The sequence below is a fragment of the Rhinolophus hipposideros genome (genome assembly GCF_964194185.1).
Source record: "Rhinolophus hipposideros genome assembly, chromosome: 15".
NCBI classification, from domain to species: Eukaryota; Metazoa; Chordata; class Mammalia; order Chiroptera; family Rhinolophidae; genus Rhinolophus; species Rhinolophus hipposideros.
In genome coordinates this window covers 29,935,202-29,951,364 of record NC_138061.1, presented here as the reverse complement: position 1 = coordinate 29,951,364, position 16,163 = coordinate 29,935,202, and the positions used below count along the sequence as shown (strand labels likewise).

General features: G+C 37.8%; 1 protein-coding gene across 13 annotated transcripts in view; it reads right to left on the bottom strand.

The window, feature by feature from the left end:
• CPEB3 (cytoplasmic polyadenylation element binding protein 3) overlaps nucleotides 1-16,163 on the bottom strand; it is a 170,744-nt gene that overhangs the window by 58,438 nt on the left and 96,143 nt on the right. For all 13 annotated transcript variants that reach the window (XM_081073952.1, XM_081073956.1, XM_081073961.1 and 10 more), the window contains 2 exons: nucleotides 10,170-10,337; nucleotides 8,201-8,290 (listed from right to left, as the gene is read on the bottom strand). In XM_081073952.1, coding sequence (XP_080930078.1) covers nucleotides 8,201-8,290; nucleotides 10,170-10,337 — 258 coding nt within the window. The remainder of the gene's footprint in view (nucleotides 1-8,200; nucleotides 8,291-10,169; nucleotides 10,338-16,163) is intronic.

The following is a 16,163-nucleotide window of genomic DNA, read 5'->3' as shown; positions in this document are numbered from 1 at the left end:
TCCTACTCTTAGATTAGAACTTACATTCTGATCTGGAAAATAAACATAAAAATGTGTCATTTTTTTCAGGTCATGAAAAACACTGAAGAAAAATAAAATGAGGGTAAGAGGCATAGAGTGAGAAGATAGAGGGGTGGCTATTTCAGATAAAAAAATAAGGAAAAAGGAAGTGCTAAGGCCCTGAGAAGACTTAGCTGACCTCAAGGAATAGCCAAGAACTCAGTGTGGCCAGAGGGGATAAGGGAAAGAAGGATGGGTGATGTCAAAGAACACCCAAGATTCAACGGATGAGACCCGAGAGGAAAAGCTTTAAACACGTCAGGCACAAGAGTCATGCTAATGAGGTGTCTGGCTTCTGCAGGGGTCCATTATTTTCCAAACACACAGGCAAAAAGATAAGTCCACAACTGCAGTGTACTATTTATCTGGCTTGGAACTAAGCAAAATATGTGCTGCAGCTGTCCAAATTAGCATAAACGTCATAATGAAAACTGGTTTGGGAAGCCACGTGATCGCATACCCGGAATCATTAAGATTTTCATTTCTTTTAACTCTGGTTAAGCTCCTGCAAATTTATCCTAAAGAAAATAATATGAAAGAAAAATCATATACAAGGATATATTAACAGAAACATTATTTATAATAGCCTAAATGACCACTAAGCAAGTAAATCATGGTTCAACAATAAGTTAGGTCGCGTTTTTTTAAATATAAAAATTATGTAGAAACATGGGAGGAAGGAGAATAGAAAATTGTGTCTCTGCTATTATTACATCTACACACAAAAATATATGAATAAAGACTGGAAGGAAACAGAAAAATGATGGTGGTTGGTTTTGTAGGGGAGGCAGGATTCTTCTTATTACTTATAAAACAACTCTTGATTGATGCAAACCAGATTGCTTTGTTCTGGTTTTACTACGTCATTACGGCATTAAGGCCTAGAATGAGGCTAACAATCGAAGTAACAGTGATCTTGTGCTTGACTTCCTTTAGCCTCCACAGCCAGACACACGCCCAGGCCTTCAAGCACCCACATCTCCACTGCCATGTTCTCTTCTTCCTTCCGCTTCCCAACAAAATTTACTTGTTAAGGGTTTTTCATTTTCTTCTATAAAGATGACTCGAGATGGATGTGATCTCCAGCCAGTCTCTTTTCCCAAAGTCCCTAAGCCACAATTCCAACTGCCCAATAGGAATTTCCTCTCAGATAAGAAATGAGGACATACCAAATTCCACATATCTTTAATCAAATTGTCACTACACCAAACTGGAGTTCTCTCTAATGACTCCCCTACATTCAGCAATGCCATGATTCTCCCATTCAGTGGAAGGAATTTTAGCACAATACTGCCGTTAAATCTACCACCATCATCATCTACTCTGTCACTACGAACCACTGGTCCCTTTTTCTCCTCGTTGTAGTAATATCTCAATGCTTATATCTTGGGTCTTCCTGGTCCTTATTACTTCTCATGAGCTTGATTTAAGAAAACTCCTAAATGGTTTTACTGACTCTGCATAAAAAATCCAAAACCCAACAGAAAAATCCAACCTGACACTTTACTTAAAAAAAAAAAAAGCCTTCCATGATATTTGGGCATGAAAGTATTGTATGTGTATTTTCTCATCAAGTCTTCATAACAAACTAGAAGTAGACACTGTTACCATTTCCATTTTGTAGATTAAAAAAGAGATTAATGATGCTTAATAATCAGCCCAACGATACTTGAGGTGGCAAGGAGTGGCTCAGGAATTCAACCCAGGCAGCTACTCCAGAGCCTGTATCTTGACCACTGGTTACCTGGCCCAAGTTCTAGGCCTGGCAGTGAGGCTAACCCACCTTAATGAAAGCCTACCTTGAGCGTGCCTACCTCTGGGCCATTCTTACACCCGAATAAGAACAGTATGAGCGCAGTATTTAAGAAACTTGGACTCTGAGCTCAGCCTGTTCAAGCTCAAATCTCAGTTCTATCATTTAATACATGACCATGGACAAATTACCCTCCCGTAAACCTGCTTCTTCCTCTATAAAATGGGGAGCATAAGGGTGCCTACTTGTGGATGTGGAAAGATTAAATGAGATTAAGCATAGAAAATAGTTGTTCCCTGGATCAAAAAAGCCCTCAGTAAATGTTAGCCATCCTAATTACCAGACTTCCAGGCCCCTGCAATTTCTGCCATTCTTTTCCTGCCTAGCTTTTAAGACCACGGCCCATAGTAATCTGTTCTAGGCAGCCCTCCTCTGGCTGCCTAGAATATTTCACTCACTTGTCATTAACCATAAATTAATCTGTATTTTAATAAAAAATAAGCATCATTCATAATACCTACTGTAAGCAGGGATTGTTTTAAACACGCCACGCAGATTGACTCATTTCAATCCTCATCACAACCTTATGAAGCAGGTACTATTATTATCCCTCTTTTGCAGGTGACGATAATAAGGTACAGGAAGGCTAAACAGCATGCCTCAGGTCGTACAACTCATAGGTGGGGGAGCAGCAAGTCTACTTCCAGAACCCATGCTCTTCACCATTACCTAATGTTTCACATCTGTGTTTCCATGTCTCCACTGGAAACTGCAGCCTTCTCAACAACAAGAATGATGTCTTCTCTAGATCCCCCCACAGTCCAAACATAGCCTCTTCCACAGACTGATGTGCCAACAGATATTGGACAGTGACATTCCTCATGCTGCATGATCAGTTGCACTAGGACCTAAGCTCTCTGTTTACATTTATTCTGTTCTCTTGCCATCCCTTTTCAACAAATATCTGCAGATTACCTGCATCCAAGCTATTATAAACGTAATGATGTTGATTTATAGTCTGTATGAATGGGAGCTTTGGTTCATGCCCTAAAATTTGGGAGATGCTCTGGTTCAGGACTCATAATTTCAATGCTACTATTTCAGAACTAAAATGCGTGAGAATGCAATCTTAGGAAACAGTTCCTCAGTATTTTGATTAGAGTTGGATTCTTTTCATCATCAAGAACTAAATGCAGAAAACACAAAGCGAGATTGCTTCAATTTTATCCATAGCTATTTGAAAGTATTTTAAACTCATATTTCTAGTTGACCCAATTACATTCTCCCTGCACCCCAAAGACAAGCACCACACAAATGCCTTCACATCTACTCTCTCGAGGGGACTAGATCACTTTAGGGAAGGGGAAAAAAAATCCTACTTCTTCAAGGCTCTTTCCTCTGCATCATTTTCTCTTCCCTCATTAAGATTCCAACCACACTTCCTTCACTTCTTCAAAGGGACTCAAGCCCTTTTCATACTCAGTACTTCCTACATGGTACTCCTCTGCTTGGAACTTGCTTCCCTACATTTGCTAGCTAACTCTTCAATTTTCAGGTCTGCTTACCCTGTTTCCATGAAAATAAGACCTAGCTGGACAATCAGCTCTAATGCATCTTTTGGAGCAAAAATTAAATAAGACCTGGTATATTATATTGTATTGTATATTATAATTACATTACATTACATTATATATTATACCCAGTCTTACATTTTAGTAAAATAAGACCAGATCTTATATTAATTTTTGCTCCAAAAGACACATTAGAGCTAATTGTCTGGCTAGGTCTTATTTTCGGGGAAACATGGTAACTACTGTTTTCTCAGAGAAGCTCTTTCCATATCTCTGATCTAAACTGATACCTCCTTTTTAAACTCGCTCGCTACACTGTATTTTTCCTTTAAAGAACTATCACAGTTTGCAACTGTGCTTATTTCGTGACCATTTGACTATTTTCTTATCTCCCCCACAGGACCATAAGCTCATGAGGGCTGAGAACAAACCATGAAGACACACAATCTGACTTCCATGCCTTCCTATGCCTTCTATGTTCTCAGTGGTATTCTGGAGAACACCAAGCAAGTACCTGCTTATGGCCCACAGACAGACTGATCCAGAGATTTCTGAGTATCTGCGAATGGTTGGTCAAATGCCTCAGTGGCCCTTGTGCTGGAGAGAGCCCCCGTCTCCATCACCTCCCACTCTGTTGATCTAATAACACTTAAGGGGACAGCTGATGTGCCTGCCACTGCTTCTCTACGTGGATTTTAAGCCCTCCTTTGAAATGCTGATGGTTTTACAAACCCTATACCACACCTGTATAGGTAAACCTGATACATAAATAAATGATTCTGTTTATTTTATTAGGGTACACTTTCTGAGAAAAAGGTCAAAGGGCTCAATAGTGGATGGTTCATGTTTTCCTCTCTACTTACACGGAAGCCTAAAACGTACAGTCAAAAAAACTGTACCTAATGGCCAACCTGAGGTGACCTAAAGAAAAGTACAATCGGAAAGAGGGGGATTACCAAGAAAGCACAAACTGGAATTAAAACCTAAGGATTGTAAGGAAAAGTATAAACAGCACAAGGGGGCATTAGTAAGAAGGCACAAAATAGTTTAGGGTGAACTACTTAGATGTTCCCAACATTCAAAGCAGTGGGCACAGATTCTCAAAGTTAACTTCCATCTTGGAATACCATCAAATTTCTTTAGGTCCTCCCCAAATAGGTCAACCTTCAGACTTTAGCTAAGAGCAAAACACAACAGGAGTCAACAGCCTAATTTTCCCCCCCTTGACCCCGATCACCAGAAAGGCAATCTGCTCTCTGAGGACGCAAGCCTGAGGACCACATTCAGGAGATCCAGATTCTCTTCTCGGCCTGGCTCTCAGTGGTTCACCTCAGCACTTAACCTCGGCACCAAATAAAGGCAGCAGCTCCAATGTCCTACAGTTCTACATGGTGATGCTGTTCCACAGGAGTGGTACCAAAAACCATGGCGTTTACAGAGCTGCTAAACTCTGTACTACTCGGACCAACCCCAATATCCTCTCTCCAATTTTCAGCAACAAATTTCAGTAGGAAATTGTAAATGTGATATGTATACAGAATAGGCAGACAAGAAAAATGGTGGTCCAGAAACCATAAGGCGGAAGACATGACTAAGAGAAGTGGAAATATTTAGCTTGGAAAGGAGAAGATTTAAAGAGAATCTGATAGTCCTTTAAGTACCACCAGATAAATGTCACAATGATGACTTATTCTGTTTTACTTTAAAGGCCACAGTTGACCAATAGGAAGACTGCAGGGAAGCATATGACTCAACAGAAGAACAAAATTTAATAATTAGCTAGGTCTGCAAATATTCAGACTTCCTCTGAAATAAACCGCTTCCTTCGTCACTGGATGTCACAGAAGCTAAATGAGCAATTCTCTGGGCTGTTTTAGAGCAGGAGTCAACAGACTTTCAGCAAAGAGATTTGAGGGCCACGTATATAGTCTCTGTTATATAATACATATTCTGCTTTGTGTGTGTGTTTTTACAATCCTTAAAAATATAAAAACCATCCTTAGCTTGTAGGCCACACAAAAACAGGTAGTTTGCTGATTCCCTGTTCTGGAGGAATGCTGTCCAACGGACATATGCATCACATCTATAATTTTTAAATTTCCAGTATCTAAATTTAAAAACATATTTTAAATTTAAAAAAGGTAAAAAAGAAACAGGTGAGATTCATTTTCATATATTTTATTAATCCAATATATCCAAAAACTATCATTTTAACATGCAAACTAAATTACTGGGCTCTTTTACCACTTTTAAAACCAAATCTTGGATATCCCGTGTGTATTTTACACTTGTAGCATAGCTCAATTTGAGTTAGTCACATTTCAAGTGCTCACTGGCTACATGGGACTAGTGGCTACGATACTGGACAAAGCAGTTCCAGAGAAACTTGTGCCTTCCATTGAGAAACAGAAGAGGCCAATCAATACTTCATTCTAATGATTTAAATCAATGATGAGAAAATGGAATAGTCAATAAGTGACTGTTGGGACAATAAACAAATATAGAAAAATAAAGCTGAATCCTTTCTTGTGTCTTACTCCATTATAAATTCCAGACAGAAAAGAGATGTCAGTGTAAAAAGGTAAAATAAATTCAAATGGCCAGTAAAGAGGGAAAATAATGCCAAAAAAGATGCTATTTTAATCATCAGATTCTCAAAGATTGAAAAAGAGCCATATCCCCAGACCCTCAATAAAACTGAGTTTTGTAAATCAGGTACTATTAGTGGGAACATAAACTATGAATGACTTTTCTTAAGGGCAGCTTGACAATATTTATAAACATGTACCTCAGACTTCTGGAAATTCACACTAAGTGGTAATTATTATATTAAAAGAGCAAAAGGATGAAGGCATAAGAATATTCACTGAAGCATCATCCATGAGAGAAAACTGGAGGCAAATTAAGTTTCCACCATCACTAGGACTAATTAAATAAAATAAGGTCATTAACTAATATAGGTTTCTTATAGAAAGGTATTGATACTGCTGGAGGGAAAATGCAGGTTATTAAACAGCATGTATAGTGTGATCCCATTTATGTAAAATTTAAAATTTCATGTAAATGTATTTACTCATAAAGAGGTATCAGAAGGTATTTAATAAAATGTATACAGTGATTATATCTGATAGAGGTAGATTTAGGATAATTTTCTTTGTACATGATCATACATACTTGTATGCTTATCTTTATTTTTACTTTTTATGACGATCATCTGACACTTTTTATCCCAGAATCATTTTTACAACCTTCCCAGCATTATTTTTTTTTCAACTGGCTTTCTTAAAAATATCTTTTATACCTGTCATTTTACAGAGTATGTTACCACATTGTGGTGACCCATTCTCTCACTGAAATATCACTGTCTTGATTCACATGGGCAACAAGTACTTTTTGGAACATCTTTTTATACATATGACTTTACAGAGTGTATTACCTGCAGCAGAGTGTGGTGAACTCATTCCTTCACTGAAATGACACTACTCTGATTCAATGAATTATTAGCATTCTTAAAAATATGTTTTAAACACATGCCTTTATGTCGTGTCGTAGGCATCACAAAGTGGTAAACACATTCCTTCATGGAAATAAATAAGCATGATGATTTTTATCTTTTCTGGTTAATATAAAACTTGATTTTTATTTTTATTTATTTATTTTTATTTTTATTGTTTTTAAAGAGGGCCCAGCTCACAGTGGCCCATGCAGGGATCGAACCGGCAACCTTGGTGTTATTAACACCACACTCTAACCAACTGAGCTAACCGGCCACCCCTAAAACTTGATTTTTAACTTTAAGAATTTTTGGAGAGAATTAACAGAAGAATGTTGAAATCAACCAAACAGCCCTCTATTTAGTGACTTACTTTCATAGGCTATAAAGAGAGTGGGGAGAAGCACAGGCAACAAAGAAACCTAAGAAACCACACATCAAAGGAAGCCACTTGCCTTCCCTAGGTTAAGCTACAATTTGATTCCTGTAAAAGGCACCGGAAGGACGAGTATTTTGACTCCGTCTTCTAGTGGTGAGTGATATTACACAATAATACATATCAAAAAACAATTCCTTAGAGATGAAAGACATCCTTGAAACACATCTACAGAATACATTTACAAGAAGAAAACTTCCTCTTTAACCCCAAAACACCCTTCTATATAAATCTAGGAAGAGACCCAGGGTTATTCTCACCGGAAAAAAATCCCTAGATTCTGCAGAAGTGACAAACTATAAACAAAGTAATATATTTTCATGCCTTCATAAATAATCAAAAAACCTACCAAAAATAAGGGAAGCAAGGTCATATGAAGAGTTCTTTGCTTGTTTGCTCTCCACCCATCACCATGCTTAAAATACAGACATGGATAAAGGTAATTTCATGTAATATAATTCTTCAGTCACTAGGTTTTCCATGTTTGGGGTTTATAAGATCTATAATACCACAGGGTTATGGGATACAAATAAAATTTGACTCTAATGTTTTTCTCTCCTATCGCTGACATTCCTCAAAACCCTTTCTCTGAAATAATGAAAAGTTAGCACAAGACTCATTCACAACAGATTCACAGATCTCACTGTCAGTAAAACAGATGCCATGAAACAATCAGTGTGCTTCTGGGGGAATAGGCTCCAAGTAGAAACAGCAAGGCACAAAAAAGGTGATCAATGTTAAAATGTTTTCTTAATTGGGGAAAAAAGTCAACAGCTATTTCAAGAGTCAAAAGGCTGCCTTTTATTGAATTATTGTACTAACTCTCCGAAAGGCAGGCAGTGGAAACATTTTAAGTGCAGATAGTGGAGACATTTAAAGTGCATTACCTTTCGGAGGAAAATAAGACTTGCTTTCAGCTTTGTGAGGCCAGTCTACGACGAGAGGTCCAAACCTGCGAAAGCTGGCTGTGATCTCATCTACAGAACGAAAAAGAAATCTTAGCAAAAGGGAAAAAAATATTGCAAATGGAATAGCATAAAAATATATCTTTTTATACAAAATATGTTTTGAGAGCTATTTTCTAAAGCATTTTTACAGAAGGTAAACTTATTGAGTGAAATACCATTGTTTGGGAGGTACATTTGGTTATTCACTTTCAACTGTGTAGAATGTGTTTCTAACTATAATTCATTTCCCTTCACTGCCAATAAACTTGATATAAAGAATATGGAAGAAAAGAAATCTAACATTAGCTAAGGTGACCTCACTGTCAAGTAAAAAGGAAATTCTAAAAATAGGAATGGTCTCTGTTTTTCAGAAAAAGGCAGAAGTACACAAAATATTAAAAAATACGCTTTTATTTGTGTGAAATAATCTCTAAAATCTCTTATTTACCATAGATTATTATTATTCACCTCTAAGATTATTTTAGAAATAGATATTCTTTAGTTAGGAGTAGAGGAAATGAGGTAATTCTATTTAGTGATAAGAAAAAGTTAAAAGCTTCTTTCTCCCATCCTATAAAGAAAATATTTCAAAAGTTGTAGCTCAATAAGTTTATCTTTTCCTTCTGACTTTTGACTCAAAGCAGGTTATGATGTGGCTCCTACCCAGGCTTAAATTGCCACTTTCTCAGCCTCGATCAAAACTTTGTCTTACAAATAGTTCAGGGGCGGAGGGATGGTAGAAGAGGGGAAAGGGGGTCAAATATAGAAAGAGAACTGACTTTGGGTGGTGAACACACAATGTGATACATAGATAATGTATTACAGAATTGTACACTTGAAACCTATATAATTTTACTATCGTCACCCCAATAAATTTTAATTAAAAAATAAATAAAACTTTAAAACAAAACAAAACAAAAAAAACTTTGTCTTAAAGAAAAATCCAATCAATAGATGAAATTAACACTAGCGCAAGAATAGCTTGGAGGAAAATGAGTCTCCAGCTGTGTACAATTTTAAAGCAGTTAGTCTAGAATAAAACTATTTTTAGAGATTGTTTTTCTCTTATCGTGAAAAAAGAAAATCATGATAAATTAGAGAAATGTCATAGCTAGAATTATGCTGGCAAAACAATTCTGTTTTAACAATATTTTTATAGCAGATCCAAGGCCTACTAGAACTGGAGTTGTTTTTTCCCCTTATGTTAACTCTGTCACAATTTTGTTTCATTTGTCCACTCAAGAAATATTTATTGACAACCGACTATGTGCTGACTTTAGGCATAAAAGAAAAACTTCCTTTTGGATTGGTAGTATCTCAAAAATGTTATTAAGAAAATTTCTAATTAGTTTTCATTCCCTTAAAGACACGAGGGGGCTCTTCATTTAACAGGTACCTGTATTAAAATATGAGATGGTATGGTCTGATAGACATGAGCAAAAGCTCTGGAATCAGACTAATTCTGAGTTCCAACTGCACCACTAGCTACATAAAATGGCACGAATTCTTTCTCTCTGATCCTCAGTTTCTGCACCTATAAAATGGAGTAGGATGTGCCTTATAGGACAGCTATGGAAATTAAATAAGATATGGTAATGTAAAGTGCTTAGCACAATAATGCGCTTATAGAAAGTTTCATAAATATTAGCTCTCATTATTATTTTAAAATGTATCCCCAAATGAATAATTAGGAAATGGGAAGCTGTTGGGAGACAGCTGTATATAAACACGTATAAACAAAAGACGTGCAGAATTAGACCTACAGTCTATTACTGATCCATCTATCGAATATTTTCATCTCCTGCACACTAAGACCTGACATGTCCTCAAGATGCTGTGGAGAGGAGCAGCAGGGTCAGATCACACAAAGCACCTGACCTTTATAAAGTCATTAATGAATGCATAGTACCTTCATCAATATCAGGAGGAAGACCTCCGACAAACACCTTTCTAGAGTAGCGTTCTACTCGTTCCCCGTTTTGACAGCGAGTGGGAGAACTTAAGCCAGATGACAAGGACTGGTCGCCATGACTGTCATCCAGGAAGGCATCTTCAAAGGGAAAGAGAGAAGACCGACCTGAAACAAATGTAGGAGTTTCTACAGTTAAAATTATTTTCCTGGACAACAAATGCTTTATTAGGAACCAAAGCACAGAGTAAAGCATACCAAAAAAAAAAAAAAAAAAAAAAAAAAAAAGCAAAACAAAACACAATCCTGAGCTGGGACTTTTTCCATAGAATAAGCAGATTACCAGGTCTACACAAGTTTATAGCATCATTTTTGTGTAAAGGTATGCAAGCACAGATTGATACTAAGGAAGAAGCCTCAAAAACTGCAGCTGTTTGTGGAGAAAAAGGAACCCTCATCCACTGTTGGTGGGAATGCAGACTGGTGCAGCTGCTATGGAAGGCAGTGTGGAGGTTCCTCAAACAATTACGAATAGAATTACCATATGACCCAGCAATCCCATTCCTGGGTATCTACCCAAAAAATCTGAAAACATTTATCCATAAAGACACATGTGCTCCAATGTTCATTGCAGCTTTGTTTACGGTGGCCAAGACATGGAAACACCCAAAATGTCCTTCGATAGATGAATGGATAAAGAAGTCGTGGTATATATACACAATGGAATACTATTCGGCAGTAAGAAAAGATGATACAGGAACATTTGTGACAACATGGATGGATCTTGAGAGTATAATGCTAAGCTAAGTAAGTCAGACAGAAAAAGCAGAGAACCATATGATTTCACTGATATGTGGTATATAAACCAAAAACATCAAAAGAACAAGACAAACAAATGAGAAAAACTCATAGAGACAGACAATAGTTCAGTGGTTACCAGAGTGTAAGGGGGGAGAGGGTGGCAGATGATGGTAAGGGGTATCAAATATATAGTAATGGAAGGAGAACTGACTCTGGGTGGTGAACACACAATGGGATTTATAGATGATCTAATACAGAATTGTACACCTGAAATCTATGTAATTTTACTAACAATTGTCACCCCAATAAACTTTTTAAAAAAATTGCAGCTGTTTTCACTGCTAAAAAAAAAAAAATCACTCCATTTTACTCATACAGTCCCCATAACTGCTGCTAAGAGTATTCAGCAGTCATTTATCCTTCCCCCAGGCATATCTTAAAATAAATGGGAAAGTAATCTTTATTCACAGATTTTTATTTGCTCTTTATGGGACCTCAAAGGTTTGGTTCTAAAGATGGGCCAAGGGAATATTGAGCCAAGGGAATATTACATTTATGACAGAGGCTGATAAATTCTTTGATAGCTGGACTACAGATGACCAAGTTTTCCCTGCCATTCTAAGCTACTCCATAGAAAATAAACATCTGCAATAATAAAGCAGGAGCAAGTAAATGAAAACATATCAATTAAGATGTGGGAGAACAGATGCAGAAGTGGTTATGACATTTTTACCCTATGAATAATCTATGCCACATTTTATATTACTCAAAAAAATATTTTCATGTTAACTCTATAGCCAAATAAAGTTTGTAGAGCACGTTAACTCCACATTACTATAAGAAAGACACTAGCAGTTAAGAGTCTGAATAAATGAAACATAACGATGCCATCTGGCATTATAAAATAAAATCTAAGTTTAAAAACAAATCTATTTCTTGTTTGAGTCAGTAAGTTCCTGGTAAAACTTTCCACTAGGTTCCAATCTAAAAACGAACTGTCTTGAGCACTCTTACTCTTGAAAAAAAGAAAAACTCCCCTCTAAAATAAATTCACACACTCTTCAGAAAAAGAACAGTGTCTTCCCCATTTAGTCTATCCTGTCTTTATTTCCCTGAAACCCAGGTTCTGCGTCACTACAGCCAACTCTCTGAAACCAAATATAAATAGCCATAGAAAAATACTGAACATTTATTTCTTTTACAAAAAAATAGCTACTAATATAACTCTGTTTATTTTATGAACAACCCAGGTGGTAGAAGAAAGGCACTATTTTGATGTTGGGAGTTAATAAATAAAAGAACCAAAGAATTTTTTGTTCGGCTCTTCCCAGCTTAGCTACAAAGAAACAGAACAAAATTTGTCACCTCATGTCACCTAGCTTGTTTAGTATGACAGGAACAAACAATAGACAGTAAATTCTCATCTCTTGATGTCTGTTTTGATTATTGGGGGAAAAAATAGATCTGCAGCAACCATAGGCAAAATGAACTTCCCAAAAACATCCAGGGAAGTTCTCCCATGGCCGTCAAGTTTGTTTTCCACGCAGGCCACACTCAGTGAATTAATGTGCCTACTCTGTGACAGGGCACACGCCTCAATCAGCATTTCCCACAGAATGTTCCTATCCCCACCTCTTACCCTTAACACTAGTAACATGAGCTGCTCAGAAAACAAAACTGGTGTGGGGGAGGGAGAACTAAATAACACGGGAAAATACTGTACACTTTACACCCTTCTCAGAGATTAATAATCCACATTAGAATGCCAAAGGCTGGGGAAAGTGCAGTAAACTTCACCCAGCATTACCTGGAATTAAGATAAAGAAATCTTTAACATACATAACTCAGTGGAAAACACTTGAAGAAATATTTATGCACATTCCAGGAACACCAAACAAATAAGATAGTTATTTGGAAGTCTATGACAAAGAAATCAAGTCTGGTAAGCGAGATAGGCAAGCACATAATTATTGTAAAACAGAGGGATAAATACTAAGAGACGACCTCACCACGTGACACAAAAGCACAATTTACTGCCCTACAGGAGACGGGGGCAAAAAGACCTTTACAGTGATTTTATAGGAGGGCAATTTTGAGAAGAATCTTGTGGAAGTGGGAGTTTCTAAGGTAAAGAACAAAAATCCACAGGGGAAGAACTTTCAAAACAGCTTTTAATCTTTCCCTCCAAAATTGCCCCTCTAGCACTCTGTGCATTCTCAACAAAAATGACTATTACCCAGGTTCAATCCAGAAATCAAAGTGTCGTCCGTGGCATCTCCATTTTTTTCACACCCCACGTCTAATCCCTCCCTCACTGAGTCCTACCAATTCAAGCTACAAATCAATTCTTCACTCCAGTCAGTTCTCTTCATGTTCGGTCCTGACACCCTGGTCCAGATCATCACCAATTCTCCCCTGAACTAACACTCTAATGAGTGAGTCTATAGGTACAATAGCCTGTTTCCTCAACTGATTTCTACCTTGTATCCCATAATGCTTTTGCCACAGATGGCCAAAGTCACCATTTTCAAATATTAATCTGAACATGTAACCACACCACACTCCTCACCCTTATTCTTTTTTTTAAGATTTTATTGGGGAAGGAGAAGAGGACTTTATTGGGGAACAGTGTGTACTTCCAGGACTTTTTCCAAGTCAAGTTGTTGTCCTTTCAGTCTTAGTTGTGGAGGGCGCAACTCAGCTCCAGGTCCAGTTGCCATTGCTAGTTGCAGGGGGCACAGCCCATCATCCCTTGTGGGAGTCCAACCGGCAACCTTGTGGTTGAGAGCCCGCTGGCCCATGTGGGAATCGAACCGGCAGCCTTCGGAGTTAGGAGCACGGAGTTCCAACAGACTGAGCCACCGGGCCGGCTCCTCACCCTTATTCTTAAACCCCCTCAATAACTTCCCATTGCTTTCTGGATAAAGTACAAATACATCACTGTAAACTGTAAGGCCTCTGCCTACCTCTCCCACATCGTGGTTGCTGCCTCTCTCTCTGGTGCACTAACCTCCAATCACACAGACCTCTGATTACATAGACCTCCTTTGCATTTCTTGATTATTCCTCTTTGCCGCTAGCCCTAAGGAGAAAGTGTTCCCCCTAACCAAAACAAACATCCTTTTCCAAACTCCTTGGTTTTCTAGTTAATTCCTACCAAGTCTTCAGGTCTCAGGTGAAAAGTCATTTCCTCAGGTGGAACTTTCCTGACCTTCTAGATTAGGTTAGGTCCCTTTTTCTATCCACTCACAGCACTTTTCTTAACACTTTCTCCAATTACCATTAGACTACTGTATGGGTTTTTATTTGGTATCTCATTCCCCACCCCATTAAATTGTAAGCCCTGTTAGGAAAGGAACCAATTTAATCTTGTTCACCACTGTATCTTCATCTCTTAATAAGGGCACATAAAAGGTACTCAGTAAATGTTAAAAGTGAGACAGCATCCAGGAAAGGAAACCAGTATATGCAAAGACATCCCACCTCAAGTATATGCTGGAACAGAGTATACAGCTTTGACAATGGCAAAAGGTGGGAACATGCCCCACAAAACTGGGACCTTTTCTATTGCTTCTATTTGTTTAAGCATTACATTCGACATTCTGTATTACAAAAGAAAGAGGAAATTCCCCCATTTTCCAAATTTAATATTTCATTATAATTCTTTCTTTCCTTCTTCTTTTCTTTCCTTCCCTCCCTCCCTCCTTCCTTCCTTCCTTCCTTCCTTCCTTCCTTCCTTCCTTCCTTCCTTCCTTCCTTCCTTCCCCTGCCCCTTCCCCTTCCCCTTCCCCTTCCCCTTCCCCTTCCCCTTCCCCTTCCCCTTCTCCTTCTTCAACTACATGCACTCCCTGGAGACTCTGATACTCACATCTAATCCCTAATCCCATCCTGTCAGAATGACTTCTCTGAGATGCTCTGACCATGTTATTCCCTCTGCCCCAAATCCTACAATAGCTACCATCATCTCCACCAGCAATTTGCACCCAGGGAGAAGTGGGGATGGGGTAAGAGTCTGAAGAAATCTGCTACTGTCCAGATAAGAGATGAGGAAGTCTTGAACCAGAGCAGTGAAGAAGGAGAAGTGGGTGTTTAAGACATTCTGGAACAAAGAGAACTTTCTTTCTGCATGGCCAACATAACCACAGCTTCCCCAGAGTATTTTGGCAAAGAAAATAAAAGCAAGAGTTAATTGTAAAAATTTGAACTTTTAAAAATGGGTTATGGGTACTGAAATGTCCCAAGGTTTTAAAACCTAATCTCTGTTTTATTACTGGTATTTAGAATACCATAGATTTTAGTAATAAAGTTGCCCTTGGAAATGAAACTGCTAAGAATTCACACATACATGTTTCTATAACTGTGGGTAAGAACTAAGAATATAGGTCTCAAAGCCCAATCCCCAGATCTATTTTATCTGAATCTGTGGAGGTCAAACTTGAAAATCTGCACTTTTAACAAATTTCCCCAGTGATTCCTATGCTCAAGTTCAAGAACCACTGAAATGGAGATTGTCTGTAGCAGGCAGTTACTGAAAGAGATATTGTGTAAAGTGTATAGAGCCTTGGGAAACATCCAAGTTCAATCAAGTTAAAGAAAATGTATCCTCAGGAATGGAATGTAAAATCTACAATCTAGTCAACCTTATTGTAACATGACTGCTTGAAGTGCTGATGGAACAAAAAGTTAGTCGGCAGGAGGCATTTAAAAGAAGTGAAGAGTAAGGAATTACAGTGTTTACCCAGAGCAGACCAACAGGAGATAAAAGGATTTTACCATAAGGGTGGGATTACTCCTCTGTGGGACAGATGGTTTATTTGATGTTTTCACAGCCTGAAAACCATCTATTTCCCTATGTTCTAAAGATAAGCTCCTGAAAGACTGTTCTACCGTGTTTCCCCGAAAATAAGACCTAGAAGGACAATCAGCTGTAATGCACCTTTTGGAGCAAAAATTAATATAAGACCCAGTATATATTATACTATATTATATTATACTATATTATATTATATTATACCCGGTCTTATAGTAAAATAAAACCAAGCCTTATATTAATTTTTGTTCCAAAAGATGCATTAGAGCTCATTGTCCTGCTAGGTCTTATTTTCGGGGAAACAGTATTAATGAATATACTGTCTTGAATTGAGAAGGGGTGAATCTTGAACTAATAGGCAAATAACCAGCCATTGAAATTGT